At 43.5% G+C, this 20,166-nt stretch overlaps 1 protein-coding gene across 1 annotated transcript; it reads left to right on the top strand.

The window, feature by feature from the left end:
- Nucleotides 1–14,738: 14,738 nt before the first annotated feature.
- Ly6k (lymphocyte antigen 6 family member K) lies at nucleotides 14,739–17,052 on the top strand. Its single transcript, XM_052160287.1, has 4 exons — nucleotides 14,739–14,813; nucleotides 14,849–14,867; nucleotides 15,721–15,819; nucleotides 16,742–17,052. Exons 1-4 carry the CDS (start codon nucleotides 14,751–14,753, stop codon nucleotides 17,050–17,052), a joined length of 492 nt encoding a protein of 163 aa, XP_052016247.1. The 5' UTR covers nucleotides 14,739–14,750.
- Nucleotides 17,053–20,166: the final 3,114 nt, after the last annotated feature.

The raw sequence follows: 20,166 nt of genomic DNA, 5'->3' as shown, positions 1-20,166 counted from the left end.
TTGCTCTCTTCTCCTGCTCTGATGTAATAATGTCCTTGCTCCCAATGCCGTACTCCCAATTCTATGCTCCCAAGTGTTATCTCTTCAATGTTATGCCCTCCAATGTAATATTTCCTAGTCTTTTTTTTTTAACCTTTTCCAGAAGAATAGATCACATGGTCTTTCCAAGTATTCCCCCCCCCTTTTTTTTACAAAAGTTCACTAGAAGTTCAAACAGAAATTCAAATCATAAATTGAATAAGAAATTTACAGCAGAGAGTGTTTGCATGCATATCCATTAAGAGTAATTATCTGGCTAAATATTCATCATCTGTCACTAGCTCTACAGATTCATGGAGAGTTAAAGATCATAACTAAGTTATTACTGAAGGTTTGTATAGATAAAAGCAGTCAATCTTCTGTTATAAAGATTTCTTTATTTATTATATGTAAGTACACTGTAGCTGTCTTCAGATACCCCAGAAGAGGGCATCAGACTTTATTACAGATGGTTGTGAGCCACCATATCGTTGCTGGGATTTGAACTCAGGACCTTCAGAAGAGCAGTCAGTAGTGTTAACCACTGAACCATCTCTCCTTCCCCAATCTTCTGTTCTTGCACCTATAGTAAAGAGTTTGTTCCCTTTTTATGACCTTTGGTTGTTTTACAACCTCTTGGAATGTGCTCTAAGTTGTAGATGCCTGCTTGCTATCTCAAGAACAAATAACTCATGACACTTGAATATTGGCAGAGTTTTCATTGAAGTTTTGACATCAGAAAAGATTTAATAGCGGTTCTATTATAAAAAAGTTTAATATTTACTAATATAATTTTAGCAATTCTTATAGGATCATCATTAAGAATTAAGAAATCATCTATTTGTTTATGTAGCATCACTACAAGACAGTATATCTTTGTTGTCCTACAGAGATATGCTCACACTAATACCTAGTGTGAGAAATGTGTGTGTGTGTGTGTGTGTGTGTGTATGTGTGTGTTTGTGTGCACATGGAAAAGCATATTAATAGGAAACTTTCCTAAAATGAAATTCTTCTCAACTTTGCCTAGAGAAGCAATTCTAATTAAATAATTAAATTAATTTTGAAGGCCCTTGGCAGAACCATCTTAGGAAGATCACCTGCTAGTTTTTAGCTTCTCCTTGATGGCTCCCGGCAGCCACCAATATCTACTTGCATGTCAACTTACTTTCCTAGGTGATAAATCCTGGCACATGCAAGTCTATTAGCTAGGGACCACAGGCAGTGTCTCTGTAAGGTGGCTGTCTCACCTGTGAGCGAGGGAGGGCTCTTCTGGGTTTGCACTTGTGGCCTCAGCAGGTATTGGACTCTAAGATCACATTTTTATGTTCTTAGTTTTTTGTTTATATAAAAAGTGGAAGAAGGATTGGTTTCACATAAAACTGTGTCTTCACAGGGCCCCTTTCACCCTTCCCAGACATTCAGGCATTTTCTTTTCTCATTTTCATTTACTTCCAGTAAAAGTTTTTCATTCTTGGTTTCTTCTTTTACCCTTGTATCCTTTACTAATGTCTTGTTTTATCTCCATGAACTTACTTCCTGGACATATTTTAAAACTGCTGCCAGTTTTAAGTTTTATGGCATCGTTGTCTGATAGCATACCTGGTGTTATTTCAGTCTTTCTGAATTAGTTAAAATTTGTTTTGTTTCCCAAGATGTGGTTTGTTTTAGAGAAGCTCTGTGTGCTGCTGTGTAGACTGCTTTGTGTGTGCATGTGTGTGTACATGTGCATTTGGGTGTGCGTGCATATGTGTATGTGTACATGTACATGCATGTACATGTATGTGCATGTGAATGCATGTGTGTGTGTGTGTGTGTATGTGTGTGTGTATTGAGTGGAACATGCAGTAGATATTTGTAAGGCCCATTTTATGTATAATACTCTTTAATTCTAATGTTTTTCTGCTTTTTTTGGTCTAGATGACCTTTTGAAGAAAGTGGGGGTTACTGAAATCAGGTCTTATTATTTTTATTATTATTATTAATTTGTGTCTTTAATTCCAGTAGTATACTTTTTGTGAAATTGGGCACAGTGGAGTGTAGTGCACTCCAAAGAAGAAGCAATGTCTTCTTTGTTAACTGTCTAGTGATTATAATCACGTGCCCCTCTTCATCTCTTCTGATTCACTTTAGGTTGAAGTCTATTTTGTCCACTATTGGGATAGTAGTCCCTTCTTGCTTTCTGGTCCCATTTGGTTGGAGTCCTTTCTTGCAGGTGCTCACTCTGCTGACATATTTATGGGTAAAACTAAAATGTATTTCTTGTAGACAACAGATAGATTTTTGTGTTTCAATCCTTTCAGCTAGCCTATGTCTTTTGCTCAGTAAATAAGGTCATTGATATTTAAAACTATGATTGAAAGCCAGTGTTACTGCAGTCACTGTGTTGTTGGTTTTAGGTGGTACCATTTGCATCCCTGGTGGTGTTTCGCAGGCCAGTAATTCCAGCTTGATGCTCTACTATCTCTTGGTCACACTTTTTTCTTCAGCTTTCTGCTTCTTGCAGGCCTGTTTTTACTAGATCATGGCCACTTTTCCCACCTCATCCCTCTGAAAACAAAAATGTGTTGTCCTTTCTACCACTCAGAGCCCGGGAGATTAACTTGACTTAGTTCACATCGAGGATCTCCTGCAGCCATGCAGAGCCAGTGTGCAGATGGGATTTGGCCTTGAGGGTCCGATGGCTTTCTGGTCCTTAACTATATGTATCCCAGCCTCAGGACTCCCTATGCCTCTGTCTTCAGGGTACTAGAGAATTCTCAGCTCTCTCCACCCAGAGTCAGCCGCCCCTCCCCCTGTGCCTCTGCAGGAGGAACTGGCTTGCCTGGCACATCCCAGCTCCTCCCCATTTGGGACTAGACTCCATCTACCCAGTCTGTCTTAAGTCTATGTCCAGGGCCTCTATCCCAGGAAAAAGCTTGAATAACCTCTAGTTATTTCTCTTCTGCCATCCTCTGCTCTTCTGCCCCCTCCTACCCCTGAAATATTACAAGCTAATGACAGTTTGTATGCGCTCAGCCAATGGGCAGAAAACCTGGAAAGAATTTCTGGACTTTAGGCCACCAGGTTGCCTAGTCTGACTAACCTGCTGAGAGCCGAAACTGGGACTTGTTGCCCCTGCCTGCACCTCCAGGGTAGTCTCTTGGGGCAGAGTGCCACTACCTAAATACCAGGCACTGAGTGGGACACAGGTGATGCTCCTGTGACTGGCTAGAGCTTTGGGAGTAGGGTGGGGCTAAATTTTTTGGCCATGATCTCTTTTCCCTTCCTTTTTTGTTTTAAATTAAATAAATGGATCAAAATTAAATAATTCAAGCCCTGCCTTCAAAATGGAAAAAACTTTTTTTTTTTAGTATTTAGCAAAAACAATAAAATCCATTTTTTAAACATCAAAAAAAAAAAAAAAGGAAAGAAAGAAATATTGATTCTGATGTTTCTAAGGTTGGATCTTGTATCTAATTTTTTAGGCTGTTTATATCCTAGTAAGTTTTTCTCTTTCTCCTCCTTCAATTATGGCAAATCACTTTTACTGAGCACGGGACTGTAGGTTGCCACTCAAAGTCTTTCAGGCAGGACTTGGCATGCATGGCTTTGGGCTCTTCTGGCTTTCAATACTACATTGAGAAATCCGCCGTTATGTGATGGGTTTTCCTTTATATGTGATAGTGTGACTCGTGCTTGCAGCTTTTGATATTTTTCTATATTCTGTATACTTAGAGGTTAGACTGTGATACACAGTGGGAGTTTTCTTTTCTAGTTGTGCTTTGTTGAAATCATGTGTTTCTCATTGTCTTCATGGATGTGTCTTTTTTTACTTTCGGGAAGTTTTTTTTTTTCTTTTTTTTTTTTTTAATTTATTTATCTTTTAAATGTAACTTTGAGCTCTTTATTTTTTCCAGTTCTTTTCTTTTTCATTTTTTTATTCCATATATTATTTACATTTCAAATGAGTTCACATTTCCTGGATTCCCCCTCCCAAAAGTCCCGTAAGCCCTCTTCCTTCCCCCTGTTCCCCCATCCACCACTTCCCACTTCCCTGTCCTGGTATTCCCCTACACTGCTTCACTGAGCTTTTCCAGAACCAGGGGCCACTCCTTCCTTTTTCTTGGACATCATTTGATATGTAGGTTGTGTGTTGGGTATTCCAAGCTTCTAGGCGAATATCTGCTTATCAGTGAGTGCATACCATGAGTGTTCTTTTGAGACTGGGTTACCTCACTTAGGATGATGTTCTCCAGCTCCATCCATTTGTCTAAGAATTTCATGAATTCATTGTTTCTAATGGCTGAATAGTACTCCATTGTGTATTTATACCACATTTTTTGTATCCATTCCTCTGTTGAGGGACATCTGGGTTCTTTCCAGCTTCTGGCTATAATAAATAGGGCTGCTATGAACATAGTGGAGCATGTATCCTTATTACATGCTGGGGAATCCTTTGGGTATATGCCCAGGAGTGGTTTAGCAGGGTCCTCCAGAAGTGTCATGCCCAGTTTTCTGAGGAACCGCCAGACTGATTTCCAGAGTGGTTGTACCAGCTTGCAATCCCACCAGACTGATTTCCAGAGTGGTTGTACCAGCTTGCAATCCCACCAGCAGTGGAAGAGTGTTCCTCTTTCTCCACATCCTCGCCAACACTTGCTGTCTCCTGAGTTTTTAATCTTAGCCATTATGACTGGTGTGAGGTGAAATCTCAGGGTGGTTTTGATTTGCATTTCCCTAATGATTAATGATGTTGAACATTTCTTAAGGTGCTTCTCAGCCACCCCAAGTTCTTCAGGTGAAAATTCTTTGTTTAGCTCTGTACCCCATTTTAATAGGGTTATTTGGTTTTCTGAGGTCTAACTTCTTGAGTTCTTTGTATATATTGGATATTAGCCCTCTGTCGGATGTAGGGTTGGTGAAGATCTTTTCCCGATTTATTGGTTGTCATTTTGTCCTTTTGACCATGTCCTTTGCCTTACAGAAACCTTGTAATTTTATGAGGTCCCATTTTTCAATTCTTGATCTCAGAGCATAAGCTATTGGTGTTCTGTTCAGGAATTTTCCCCCTGTGCCCATGTCCTCAAGGGTCTTCCACAGTTTCTTTTCTATTAGTATTAGTGTGTCTGGCTTTATGTGGAGGTCCTTGATCCACTTAGTACATGGAGATAAGAATGAATCAATTCACATTCTTCTGCATGCTGACCTCCAATTGAACCAGCATCATTTGTTGAAAAGGCTATCTTTTTTCCATTGGATGTTTTAAGCTCCTTTGTCGAATATCAAGTGACCATAGGTATGTGGGTTCATTTCTGGGTCTTCAGTCCTATTCCATTGATCAACCTGCCTGTCACTGTACCAATACCATGCAGTTTTTAACACTATTGCTCTGTAGTATTGCTTGAGGTCTGGGATACTGATTCCTCCAGAAGTTCTTTTACAGTTGAGATAGTTTTAGCTATCCTGGGTTTTTTGTTATTCCAGATGAAATTGAGAATTGCTTTTTCTAACTCTGTGAAGAACTGAGTTGGGATTTTGATGGGGATTGCATTGAATCTGTATATTGCTTTTGGCAAGATGGCCATTTTAACAATATTAATCCTGCCAATCCACAAGCATGGAAGATTTTCCATTTTCTGAGGTCTTCTTCAATTTCCTTCTTCAGAGTCTTGAAGTTCTTGTCATACAAATCTTTCACTTGTTTGGTTAGAGTTACACCAAGACACTTTATACTGTTTGTGGCTATTGTGAAGGGTGTCATTTCCCTAATTTCTTTCTCAGCCTGCTTATCCTTTGAGTATAGGAAGGCTACTGATTTGCTTGAGTTGATTTTATAACCAGCCACTTTGTTGAAGTTGTTTATCAGCTGTAGGAGTTCTCTGGTGGAGTTTTTTGGGTCAGTTAAGCATACTATCATATCATCTGCAAATAGTGATAGTTTGACTTCTTCCTTTCGAATTTGTATCCCTTTGACCTCCTTATGTTGTCAAATTGCCCGAGCTATTACCTCAAATACTATATTGAAAAGATATGGAGAGAGGGAGCAGGCTTGTCTAGTCCATGATTTTAGTGGGATTGCTTCAAGTTTCTCTCCATTTAGTTTGATGTTGACTACCGGTTTGCTGCATATTGCTTTAACTATGTTTAGGTATGAGTCTTGAATTCCTGTTCTTTCCAAGACTTTAAGCATGAAAGGATGCTGAATTTTGTCAAGTGCTTTTCCAGCATCTAATGAAATGACCATGTGTGTGTGTGTGTTTTTTTTTTTTTTTTAGTTTGTTTATGTAGTGGATAGCATTGATGGATTTCCTTATATTGGACCATCCCTGCATCCCTGGGATGAAGCCTACTTGATCATGGTGGATGATCGTTTTGATGTGTTCTTGGATTCTGTTGGCAAGTATTTTTGCATCGATGTTCATAAGGGAAATTGGTCTGAAGTTCTTTTTCTTTGTTGAATCTTTGTGTGGTTTTGGTATCAGCGTAATTGTGGCTTCATAGAATGAGTTGGGTAGTGTTCCTTCTGTTTCTATTTTGTGGAATAGTTTGAAGAGTATTGGTGTTAGGTCTTCTTTGAAGGTCTGATAGAATTCTGCACTAAAACCATCTGGTCCTGTACTTTTTTTGGTTGGAAGACTTTCTATGACCCCTTCTATTTCTTTAGGGGTTATGGGACTGTTTAGATGATCTATTTGATCCTGATTTAATTTTGGTATTTGGCATCTGTCTAGGAAATTGCTCATTTCCTCCAGATTCTCCAGTTGTGTTGAGTATAGGCTTTTGCGATTTTTTTTAATTTCCTCAGTTTCTGTTGTTATATCTCCATTTTCATTTCTAATTTTGTTAATCTGGATACTTTCTCTTTGCCCTTTGGTTAGTCTGGCTAAAGGTTTATCTATCTTGTTGATTTTCTCAAAGAACCAGCTCCTGGTTTTGTTGATTCTTTGTACGGTTTGCTTTGTTTCCACTTGACTGATTTCAGCCCTGAGTTTGATGATTTCCTGCCTTCTACTCCTCCTGGGTAAATTAGCTTCTTTTTGTTCCAGAACTTTCAGATGTGCCATTAAGCTGCTAGTGTATTCTCTCTCCATTTTCTTTTTGGAGGCACTCAGGGCTATGAGTTTTCCTCTTAGCATTGCTTTCATTGTGTCCCAAAGATTTGGGTATGCTGTGCCTTCATTTTCATTACATTCTGAAAAGTCTTTGATTTCTTTCTTTATTTCTTCTTTGGCCAAGGTATCTTTGAGTAGAGTATTGTTCAACCTCCATGTGTATGTGGGCTTTCTGTTGTTTTTGTTGCTATTGAAGACCACTCTTAATCCATAATGATCTAAAAGGAGGCATGGGATTAGTTTGATCTTATATTTGTTGAGGTCTGTCTTGTGACCAATTATATGGTCGATTTTGGAGAAGGTACCATGAGGTGATGAGAAAAAGGTATCTTTTTTTTTTGCTTTAGGATGAAATGTTCTCTCTCTCTCTCTCTCTCTCTCTCTCTCTCTCTATATATATATATATATATATATATATATATATGTTAAATCCAATTGGTCCAAAGCTTCAATTAGTTTCACGGTGTCCCTGTTTAGTTTCTGTTTTCCTGATTGGTCCATTGAGGAAAGTGCAGTGTTGAAGTCACCCACAATTATTGTGTTAGGTGCAATGTGTGCTTTGAGCTTTAGTAACGTTTCTTTTACGAATGAGGGTGCCCTTGCATTTGGAACATAGATGTTCGGAATTGAGAGTTCTTCTTGATGGATTTTTGCTTTCGAAGGAAAGAAGTGTCCTTCGATGTCTTTTTTGATGACTTTAGGTTGAAAGTCAATTTTATCTGATATTAGAATGGCTACTTCAGCTTGTTTCCTGAGACCATTTGCTTGTAAAATTGTCTTCCAGCCTTTTACTCTAAGGTAGTTTTTGTCTTTGACACTGAAGTGTGTTTCCTGTATGCAGCAAAATGTAGGGTCCTGTTTACATATCCAGTCTATTAGTCTATGTCTTTTTATTAGGGAATTGAGTCCACTGATGTTAAGAGAGATTACAGAATAGTGATTATTACTTCCTGTCATTTTGATGATATTTTTATATTTGAGTGGATATCTTCTTTTAGGTTTGATGAAAGAAGGTTACTATCTTGCTTTTTCCAGGGTATAGTTTCCCTCCTTGTATTGGAGTTTTCCACCTATTATCCTTTGTAGGGCTGGGTTTGTGGAAAGAAATTGTGTAAATTTAGTTTTGTCATGGAATATCTTGGTTTCTCCAAGATTTTGATTGAGAGTTTTGCTGGGTATAGTAGTCTTGGCTGAAATTTGTGTTCTCTTAGAGTCTGCATAAGATCTGACCAGGATCTTCTAGCTTTCATGGTCTCTGGTGAGAAGTCTGGTGTAATTCTGATAGGTCTTCCTTTATATGTTACTTTGCCTCTTTCTCTTACTGCCTTTAATATTCTTTCTCTGTTTAGTACATTTGGAGTTTGGATTATTATGTGACAGGAAGTATATCTGTTCTGGTCCAGTCTGTTTGGAGTTCTGTAGGCTTCTTGTATATTAATGGGCATCTCTCTCTTTAGGTTAGGGAAGTTTTCTTTCATAATTTTATTGAAGATATTTGCTGACCCTTTAAGTTGTAAATCTTCACTCTCATCAATGCCTATAATCCTCAGTCTTCTCATTGTGTCCTGGACTTCCTGGATGTTTTGTGTTACAAGCTTTTTGCATTTTTCATTTTCTTTAACTATTGAGTCAATGGTTTCTATGATATCTTCGGTATCTGAGATTCTTTCTTCTATCTCTTGTATTCTGTTGTTGTTATTTGCATCTATGGCCCCTGATTTCTTCCCAAGATTTTCTATCTCCAAAGTTGTCTCTCTTTGCTATTTCTTAGTTGTTTTTACTTCTGTTTTTAAATCCTGGATGGTTTTGCTCAGTTCCTTCACTTGTTTGTGTTTTCCTATAATTCTTTAAGAGATTTTTGTGTTTCCTCTTTCATGACTTCTACTCAATTTCTCCTGCATTTCTTTAAATGATTTTTGTGTTTCCTCTTTATTGGCTTCTATCTCTTGACCCATATTCTCCTGAATTTCTTTAAGTGATTTTTGTGTTTCCATTGTGAGGACTTCTAACTTATTCATGTTCCCCTGTATTTCTTTAAGAGATTTATTTATGTCCTTTTTGTGTTCCTCTAACAGCATCATGACCAGTGATTTTAAATCCAAATCTTGTTTTTCTGGTGTGTTGGGGTGTCCAGGACTTACTGTTGTTGGAGAATTGGGTTCAGATGCTACCATATTGCCTTGATTTTTGTTAGTAACATTCCTATGTTTGCCTTTTGCCATCTGGTTATCTCTGGCGTTAGTTGATCTTGTCACTGGCTGGTGCTTGAACCTCTTGTGAGCCTGTAAGGCTATTTCCGCAATGCTGGATGACTGGTTTCCCCTGGCAGAGATTGCTGATGTGCTGCCCTCCTCTTGGGTGCCCTTGGAGCCCTGGTGTGTCTTGCCCCAAGCAATGCTATACTCAGGTTGTCTCTGTAACCTGGTGCTGCCCGTCTACTCTGTCAGGGAGTGAAGATGGCGGATGCTGCAGGGACCTTTTCCAAATGCTGATCACTCTGCAGGGCAAACAAACCCTGACAGGGTTGGCACACAGATGCCCACAGAGCTGCCAGGCCCTGGGTGCAGGCAAAAGCCTGACAGGCTGAGACCCAAGTGATGTTAGCCTCGGGCCATGTCTGCATACCTGGCGCTACCTGTTAGATCTCTCTGGCATACAGGAGCCAAGATGGCAGAGTGCCCCTCCAAGTGCTGGTCAGTCTCCTGTAGTGGGGTGGGGGTGCCGGGGTCCTGTCCTCCTGCCACTCCTCGGCAGCTAGGCAGGTGAGCTGGGAAGGCAACTCCGTGGGGCTGGCAGGGGCTGGGGCTGGGGCTCACAGGATGGGACCGGTGGGTGCTGCTGAGCGGGGCTGCACGCTTGCTCCAGACAGAGAGGGCAGGGGAGTTTTTTTCCTATGATCGTGTTGAAGATCTGTTTATGACCATGGTATTCTATTCTTTCCCCTATCTATTCCTATAATTTGAAGGTTTGGTCTTTTCACCAAATGGTCTCACATTTCCTGTATGTTCCTTTCCTGTGTGTGTGTGTGTGTGTGTGTGTGTGTGGTGTGTTTAATATTCTTTGCCTCATTTATCTAGATCTCTGCTTTAAGCTGTTTAAGCTCTGATATTCTATCTTCTGATTGATTCATTCTATTTGTAAGGCTCTATCTTGTGACTTTCTTTGTGAGTTATTGGGATATTAACATATATTCATTTCAGTTTGAGCTCTCCTCAATCTTTCTCTTTGTTGGTTTGTTTTTCAATTCCTGGTGGTTAATATGTCCACATTGGGCAGAGGGACAATAAGACCCCCTTAGCCTAGACCAATCAGTCTTCAGGGTCCTGAATTTAAGGTTCATGTGGAGGCCAGAGTTATGCTTCTCTAAGCAGTTCCAGTCAAGGTTAAGGCCCTGTCCATCATTGTCTGGGCCCCAATATCTCCACTAAAGTAGTGCAACAAGTTGTCAGCACTGTGGGAAATCTCTTTTCTTGTAGGTAAGCTCCTCCTTTGATTTTCACCAGACTTTAATATTTTCTCTTTTTCCCACCATGAGATTGCTGATGGGCATTCCAGTTTCTCTGGGGTCACCCGATTCAAGGGTCTGTTAACAAAAAGGAGAGAGACACAGGTGTTTCTTCAAATTATCTTTGTTCCTGCCAAGTAGATTACCAGGGCAGGAAGAAGTTCTGTAGGCCATATGCTAGAGTGCTTCACAAGCTTATCTCCTAGGTCCCGAGCAAACAGTCAACACAGATCATTCCTTCTGAGGTGAGGACACTTCAGTTATCTTGAAGCAGCTTGGAATCTCCACGCCAGGGTTGTGCTCTTTGTGGCCTGGGAAGTGAGAACAACCCAAGGCTAAAGAAAAGCAAGAACAAGGGGAAACTTCAAATCCTGATGTCTATGACCTGCCTGAAGATGGTCCTTGAGAGCAAGCAATTTAAAGTGCTTGAAAGCATGTGACTGTTACTGGCACACAAGAATCAAATCAAGTGACCTAGATGACCTACAAGCAGCATCAACTACTGCCACATCTTTTGGCCTGTATATTCAGGGAGGTGACCAAAAAAAAAAGAAAAAAAGAAAAAGCCTGAACTTGTCAACAGACCTTCTGACAACACACTCTGGCGAATGCATGCAGATGATTGTTGTAGAAATGTTTAGCCCTGACCCAGGGTTTCTACCCCACCTTTGACCATTTAGCTCCCTGGATAAAGGACACAAACAACCTTTTTAATTACAATAAGCCCTAAACAGCACAAGAACTGGGCAGATATCTACCCTCTGTGCTATTAGCATCTACTTTGCTATCGGTAACTCTGTGATATTACTTACTATGATCCGTCTGGGCTGCTCTTAGCTCCAATTGGTCAGCACTCAGGGCCATGTTTCTATGGCTCACCTAACCCATGGTGGCTTTTCCTTCTTCACCTTCTTCTCCTCAGACCCCAAGCCTAGATATTAGCTGTTGGCATCTTTATTTGCCAATCAGAAATAACTTGGGGCAGGGTCACATAGCTTCTACTTATGGACTCTTGTCTCTGGGGCAACCGGGAGGAACCTATGTTAGCATTAGAATACAAGCAGCATCAGGCCAACCCACTGTATATGATGGGGTTAAAAGCCTGAGGGTATCGCCTGGCTGATGCTGTTTTACGTGTGCTAGGGTTCCGTCCTTCACCAGGGCCAGCATTATGGTTTAGAGGTCAACCCTCAGGACCTCGGCAGGACCATTGTTCTCCAGCTAGTGGTGCTCTTTGGGAAGGTTGTAAAGTCTTCTTGAAGAGGGCTAAAAGTCTTGACATTTGTAGACAGTTCTCATTCTTTCTCTGGACTCAGCTTCTGTCCCTTGGACTTGTGAGTCCAGAGGATGGTGACATTCTCAGCAGCATCTATTTGCTTTCACGGCACCGGACAGCTGGGAACCCAACTAAACCCTTTCTTCCTTTAGTTGAGCAGTTCTCCACCTGTGGTTCCAACAACTCTTTCAAAAGGGTCTCTTAAGACCATCAGAAATATCAGATATTTACATTACAATTCATAACAGCAGCAAACCTACAGTTGTGGAAGTAGCAACGACAATAATTTTGTGGTCGGGGCTCACCATCCATAGCTTTATTTGCATTTATCAAATATTCTACCGTAGAAACAAGGAAACACATGGTCACAGGTAGGGAATTTGGGGGGGGGGTGGTCACTGAATCTTTAGTTGGTTCTCAACTTTCTTAATGCTGTGACCCTTTAATAGTTTGTCTTGTGGTGACCCCCACCTCCCCAACCATAAAATTATTTTGTTACTACTTTATAACTATAATTTTAGTAGTGCTATAAATCATAATATAAATATCCAATAAGCAGGATGTATTTTCATTGTTACAAATTGACCCAATGGGCTGGAGAGATGGCTCAGAGGTTAAGAGCACTGACTGCTCTTCTGAAGGTTCTGAGTTCAAATCTCAGCAACCACATGGTGGCTCACAACCATCCTTAATGAGATCTGACGCCCTCTTCTGGGTTTTCTAAAGACAGCTACAGTGTACTTAACATATAATAAATAAATCTTAAAAAAATATTGACCCAAAGGGGTCACAACATGTAGCTTGAGAACCTGCTAGTCTACATTATTCTGTTCCTTGTTGACTGGAGGAATCTATAAAAGAGGATTATTTCTCATTGTGTGAGAAATGTTTGTGGTTATATTAGTTTGGGGGAATCCCAGATAATTTTACAGTCAGCCCTGGATCCCAAATTCAAGGTGGGGTGGTTCACCAGGACCCATTTTTCATGGTCAGCATGGTGGAATCCATATCCTGCACTGGCTATGATTTCAGTATAGGTGTTCCTCCAAACTACACACACACACACACACACACACACACACACACACACACACACACACACACACGTCTTTATGGTGGTATTGAGAGGTGAAGTCCGTGGGGACTGATTAGGCCATGGTTTTTCTTGGGCATGGTTTTGCTGAGTGCAAGTTCAACCCTTCCTTCTTTCTACCCTGTAATCAAATCTAGACCATACCACCTAAAAAACAAGGCCTCGGCAGACGTAGAGATTCTTGGCACCTTGATCTTGGGGCTTTACAGCCTTCACGGCTGCAAGACGTATGTGCCTCTCTGTTGTTTGTACTCTCTTCTCTAGCATTTAGTTAGAGTTGCCAAAGGAGGGTGGGACACACAGGACAAAATAAACATACTTGTTAAAAGTACTGGCAGCAAATGGGAAATGGGAGAAGGTGAATTCATCAACAAAAAATGACAGCAAACTAATCTTGCCATAAAGGGAACAACAGGAAAATGGACCACAGACACACAAGGAGGGATCACAATAAATAGATAGATAGATAGATGATAGATAGATAGATAGATAGATAGATGCTGATATCCACTAGAAATAAAGAAAAATAAAGACTAAAAATTATACCCGGATCCTATTTGCATTGATAAGATAGTGAGAATCCAAAGGATAGATTAGAATGCTCTTTACTTAAAAACAAAATAGTGCACAGATTATTACCTACATTTATCATAAGGACAAAGTTATCCCACTGATATATGCAACAATTTGGGAATAGTGGTCTAAGTTGCAAATACACCTAACCCTTTGAGTTTCCACCTCATTGGTGGGAAACTGCCCTTGTGTATACTTTCGTACACTGAGAGTGACATTCTAGACAATACAGTACTGCCTATAACATAAAAATTCTTCCAAAAAGATTATTTTTTTATTTTAAAGGAGACTATTTAAACATGCTGTGCTAAATTCTGGCTAGGGAAGACATGCAACTGTGAAACATAAAAACATACAAATATTATCACAGGACCATGGGGTGAAAGCAGGGTAAAAAAGAGGCAAGAGAAACTGGAGTGGCTTTAGCTGGAGTTCCCTATTGGACAGCTCAACAACAAATCTGCCGACGCGCTTCCTATGCCAGATGGAAGGTGCTATGTTCCCTAAACCCGTCGGTCTAGTATCCTTTTCTGTGTATTCATTCATGGAACTAATCTGAACACAGCCAGACTCTGATACCTTATCTGCCTCAGTGGTATAAGGAAGGTCCGAATGGGGCTGTCTGGTGTCTGGCTGCCAGGGAAGAAGGGTCTTACTAAGACATGAGCAATTGTGGCATCAGGCAGAGGGCAATGTTTGCTGGGTGTCACGCAGATCCTGAGTTGCTCTCTCTGGCCGGACCTCATTGAGACATCAAGTCTGGAGGAAGCTGGAATGTTCCAGAAAGATCACCAGCGGCGCCCTGTAGGGGGGCAGTGTGGGGAGAGCGACCCCAAACCAGACGAGTCTCAGACTTCGCCAGTCAGATGCAGGGACCCATGGACACGCTGAGGAAGTGAGTGTGGGTGGGGGGAGGAGGGGTACCGGCAAAATAACGGCTCATTTCAAGGGCCGTCAAGTGGTCCGGAACACCGACTATCTGGGGTAGAAAGTGTGAGAAAGATTCCTCATGGTGTAAGGGCTTGGAAGTCAGCCAACATGGAGATAGGAAGGCCAGGGGCAGCGGCGAGGTAGGGGCGGGGTGGGATCCGGACCAGGAGAGGGAATTCCCTGCCACTCGGGAATGGGGACTTCAGAGCGCAGAGCTAGCTCCTCTCTCCTTTCCTCAACAGGACCAGGTACCCTCTGGAGATGGTGATCCTTGTGGCCTTGCTCATAGTCCTGGCCTTACCGTTGGTGCAGAGTAAGTACTGCGTCCTTAAGCGCCTAGAAGATACAATATGTCGAAGGTTAGGGACTCCGAAGAGAGTCCATTGTGGTAGGGTACACTAAAGTCCAGGAATGCGAGACCCAAGGGCATGAAGCTACAGATGGCGGTTGGGCGTGGGGGTGGGGTGGGGTGGGGGCGGGGTGGATGTGCTTCTGATTTGGAGTGTCCCCTAGGGGCAAGCATGGATTGCTCATTCCCAGGGGCTCCTGGCCTTGGAGCTTTAGCATGTCTGAGGATGGGTAATTAGTGGGAGAGGGTGCCCCCATTGTCTCCCGCCAAACTGGAAGCTGCCCTAATCCTGACCCAGGAGAGATTCTTTTTGTTTGTTTGGTTTTTTTGTGTGTGTGTTTTTTGTTTTGTTTTGCTTTGTTTTTTGTTTTTCAAGACAGGGTTTCTGTGTGTGGTCCTGGCTGTCCTGGAACTCACTCTGTAGACCAGGCTGGCCTCGAACTCAGAAATCTGCCTGCCTCTGCCTCCCAGTGCTGGGATTACAGGCGTGTGCCACCACTGCCCGGCCCCAGGAGAGACTATTGCCCATCTAAGAAGGGACCCGGAAACAAGCAGGGTGGCCATGGGACCCTGGGGTTGAGAGTAAAAGGTGGTGTGAGAGTGGACGTCCTTTGGTACCTTGATCCTAGAGTGTCTGCTTGAGAATTTGGGTTCATGCAGTATTTCCAGATGTGACAGTCCAAAAATGAAACAGCTAGTAGAAAGGAGAGGGGTTCTCCAGACAGAGGCTCCAAGGCCAGGCGGCATTCACAGGGAGAGTAGTGGCTCGCTGGACTTGGTAGCCAGTAGACTAGGATGATGACAAGTTTGGTACTGCAGGATGAACAATGGCCTCCCTTTCTCTTTCTTCCTCTCTCCAATGCTCTACTTGTGGCCTCACAGATATCGACTGTCACATGTGCGAGATGGAGAACAGCTTTGACTGCTCGAATTCAACCCAGTGTCCTCCGGAAAAAGGTTTCTGTTTGATAGCTGTCGCCCGTAAGTGATGGTTCATTCTGGGTTCTCTCTTGGGTCCTGTGGGCAGGACAAGAGACACTTTTAGGAATAGGAGCTGTCAATCAAAGGTGACCTTTAAAAAAACAGAGAAACAACAACAACAAGTGCTGAGGAGGACGAGCTCTGGGAGGCGAGTGCAGGCCTCAGCACTGGGAGCTGAGCCAGGGAGTTGGTCAAATGAATTAAAAATTCTGGGAGAATAGTGTAGCTTTATCTTTATTTATTTTTATTTAAAAATAAAATGAAGCTTTAATGATGTCAAATACCTTACTGAGGAATAGCATCCAGGTAGGTTTTATAAAGGACTTACTAGAGATAGGAGTTACAACTTAATGTATATTCTTGGAGAAGAAGCCATTGCTTTGATGCTTGGAGACTGACTTGGCCCTTCAGGATTCTCTACTGAAATACCAGATGCAAGAATGTCTTAAAGCAGCTCCAGGGAACTCATACCATTCTCTCTACAACGGTGTTGTCAGCACTTGGGCATTCAAATTCAGGTCCCCCCCACCACACTCACACACAGTCCCATCCTCCTCTCTGGGTTCTGGGAAGTTTGTAAGTTTACCATCAGTAGACAGGGGAGACATATCTTGCGCCATGCAAGGTGAGGTTCAAAGACTCGCCTCCCAGGATGACCAGAAGCCCTCACCATAGGCATCTGTCTGTTTCAGTCACTTGAGCCAACTCTGTGTCTAAGAAGATCAAGGATTCTGTGTTTGTAAATAGAGCTCCACATTCTTATAGCATGTGGAGGACCACACAGTCCACCCTGAGGCAGCTTGGCCCTGCTCTCTGACTGGTGCTCTCATTTGACAAAGTCCCCAATGGATACAGTTAATCCAGAGAGGCTCTGATATTGGGGCTTTGAACTCATAATATCTTTCTCTTTCTTTCCCATTAGGAGTATTCGAACGTTTCTTCTATGTGTCGAAGCAGTGCACCCGAGTATGTTCAACCCCAGAAATTCTGTTCCCCAGCAGTAATCCTCAAGTGTCTGAGCCTAAGGAGTTTCTACTTGAAAAACCCACGCCCTTCTTATATTTAAGGTGCTGTAAATGGGATTTATGTAATGATAAGGGGCCGCCCGCTGCCCTGTCGTTCAAGGAACAGTCTGGAAAAGCCAGTGAGAGAAGCCATAGATACACTGGGCTGTTATTGCCTGGCTTCGTGGTCCTTACTGCTAGTGGCCTTTCAGCCCTCAGCCTGCTGTAAGCCACCGAAGGACCTAGAGCATGCCTTATGGGACATGAATTCTCTGTACCCTGTTTGACCCTTCTAATTAAATTTGTTTTTCCTTTGTCACCTCTTGGTTTGATTTCTGCTGACTCTGGATGGGCAGGTGGGAAGCAGAGTTCCATAGCTGTCAGCACCAGCAATGCCTCAGCTTCCATAAGAACCATTTTCAGGTCTTGCTACAGTTTTCCTGGCCCGTGTCCCAGGTATTAAGCCTAGGCTCTCCCCTTTCTGTTCCACTGCCTTTGAGTTGATGAGGAAGGAGAGCTCACATCTCATCCACAAATACAATATGCAGAGGGACCCAGGGTCAAAAGGAAGGACAAGGGCTGCTGAGATGGCTCAGTGGTTAAGATCACTGACTGCCCTTCTGGAGGTCATGAGTTCACATTCCAGCAACCACACGATGGCTCACAACCATAAGGAGAAACAAATGGGCCAAAGTGAATGGGGCCAGAGCAAGCAGGGCCCAGAGCAAGTGCAGCTGGAGCAAGGGGGAGAAGGGGAAGGGGGGAAGGGGAAGGGGGAAAGGGGAAGGGGGAAGGAGAAGGGGGGAAGGGGAAGGGGGGAAGGGGAAGGGGGAAGGAGAAGGGGGGAAGGGGAAGGGGGAAGGGCGAAAGGGGGAAGGGGAAGGGGGAGGGGAAAGGGGGAAGGGGAAGGGGGAAAGGGGAAGGGGGAAGGGGAAGGGGGAAAGAAGAAGGGGGAAAGGGGAAGGGGGGAAAGGGGAAGGGGGAAAGAGAAGGGGGAAGGGGAAGGGGGAAAGGGGGAAGGGGAAAGGGGAGGGGGAAGGGGAAGGGGTATAAAGGGGAAGGGGTGAAGGGGAAGGGGTGAAGGGGAAGGGGAAAGGGGAAGGTGTAAAGGGGAAGGGGGAAAGGGGAAGGTGTAAAGGGGAAGGTGTGAAGGGGAAGGGGTGAAGGGGAAGGGGGAAAGGGGAAGGTGTAAAGGGGAAGGGGTAGAGGGGAAGGGGAAGGGGGGAAAGGGGGAGGGGAAGGGGGGAAAGGGGGAAGGGGTAAAGGAGAAGTGGTAAAGGGGAAGGGGGAAGTGGTAAAGGGGAAGGGGTAAAGGGGAAGGGGGAAGGGGAAGGGGAGAAGGGAAAGGGGGAAGGGAAAGGGGGGGAAGGGGAAGGGGGAGAAGGGGAAGGGGGGCAGGGGAAGGGGGAGAAGGGGAAGGGGGCAGGGGAAGGGGAAGATGGGGAAGGGGGAAGGGGAAAGGGGAAAGAGGAAGGGGAAGGGGAAGGGGGAAAGGGAAAGGGGGGAAAGGGAAGGGGGAAAGGGGAAGGGTGGAAGGGGAGGGGGGAAAGGGGAGAGGGGAATAAAAGGAAGGGTGAAGTAATTAGAGATAAGTATTCTGAAAGGAAAACAACTATGTCATTTAATCCACTTTCTGACACATGAGCACACATCACTAAGTTTCCACCCATAGATCTCTCTCTCTCTCCATCTCTCTTGATCTCTCTCTCCCTCCCTCCCTCTTTCTTTCTTCCTTTCTTTTTGCCCTCAGAAACTTGGGCCAGATAGACACAACAGGTATATGCCCTCCACATTTCCAGCGAGCTGCAGCTTTCTATAGGAGCTGACCTCTACCAAACAAGGACTTCCTGCCGTGGATTTTACCTAGTGTCAGGGCATGGTAGACCTATATACTCCATCTCCTCTCTGGTCTTAGAGAGGCCTAAAGAATCTTCTAGAAAATATGTACTGTTCCCGAGGCATCTCTGTCATAGGGGTCAAGGTCTACTTAGGGGACAGGGATCAAAAAGAACGCTTGAGGGATGGATAGTGTCTTCAGGACTGGAGTTGACCTTTCTAATATCATTTACCACAGGCTATGAGTTTACACCCTGACCCTGATCTGACCAATAACAGCCAGGCCATTCCCATAAAAGTTGAGTAACTCAAAGAAACAGGCTGGGGAGAGTGGCAAGGGTCGGAGAACACATCAGAGAATGAATATGGTATCCTGGGAAGGGTTTTTGTTTATTTGGTTGGATTCTTGTCTTGGAAGAGGAACCTCAGTTGAGGAAATGCCTCCTCCATCAGATTGGCCAACATAGCCTCATTCATAGGGATGAAGAGGTGTAAAGGAAATGGGGGTGTGCTGTGTCAAGTGTTAGATACTTTTTCTAGAAGGCTCTCCACAGAAGAAAGGAGATGCAGAGGTTAGTGTGCAGGAAAGTCAGGGGCTACAACGGGTAGGATCTTACATGAGAGATCATTGCCAGCAGGGGCTGATGTGGTAGACACAGCCCCACTGGCCCAAGGGCAGGCAGTTATGTAAACAGGGTGGAATGGGAATGAACCAGATACACACCAAAGGCCAGGGAATTCTTCTATCAACCCGGCAGAGCAACAGGAGGGCACAGAAGCTCCCCTCATGTGTGTCCCCCCACCCGTGTGTGTGTGTGGGGGGGGTGTGTAAATGACATTGTTAAATAAATGGCTGGAAAGGAGAAAGAATCCCCCTTTCCCTTGCCAAGGACTCATTCAGTACTCTAGGCTGCCTTGGAATTTGTTGTGTAGCTCAGGATAGCTTCAAACTTGTGACTCTCTTTCCTCAGCTGTCAAAAAAAAAAAAAAAAGCTAGGATTAGTCTCAGAACAAGAATCAAATGAGGCTGATAGCAAAGTGGATTGCAAATATTCCTAAGGGCAAGAGAGAGAAGCGAAGTGGGGGGAGACAGGGAGCAGTCAGAGGGGAATCCAGCCCTTGGATGTTTGTGAATACAGACTTTCCCTGACAGCAAGTTCATGTACACTAGTGGAAAAGCAGGTGGCTGATGTGTATCTAACTGTGAGCCACTCCAAAAGGCCCCAGAGTGACTGAGTGCACGACTGTGACACGTAATCCTGTCACTTTGACAGAATCTAGCATCATCTAGAAGACAAATTTCTGTAAGAGGTTTTCTTGGTAAGGTTCATCGAGATGAGAAGAACTCGCTTACGTGTAGGCCGTGCCATTCCACAGGCTGGGCTCCAGGACTACATGAAAAGGGACAAGGATCTGAGTGCCAGAGATCATCTCTCTCTGCTTCCGGACTGCAGAGGCGGTGTCTCCCACTCCCACAGCACAGCACACCTTTCCCACCACGGCAGAC

Source organism: Apodemus sylvaticus, chromosome 17, assembly GCF_947179515.1.
Source record: "Apodemus sylvaticus chromosome 17, mApoSyl1.1, whole genome shotgun sequence".
Taxonomy (NCBI): Eukaryota; Metazoa; Chordata; class Mammalia; order Rodentia; family Muridae; genus Apodemus; species Apodemus sylvaticus.
The sequence above is the reverse complement of the archived record's forward strand: the minus strand, read 5'-3'. Positions and strand labels throughout refer to the sequence as shown.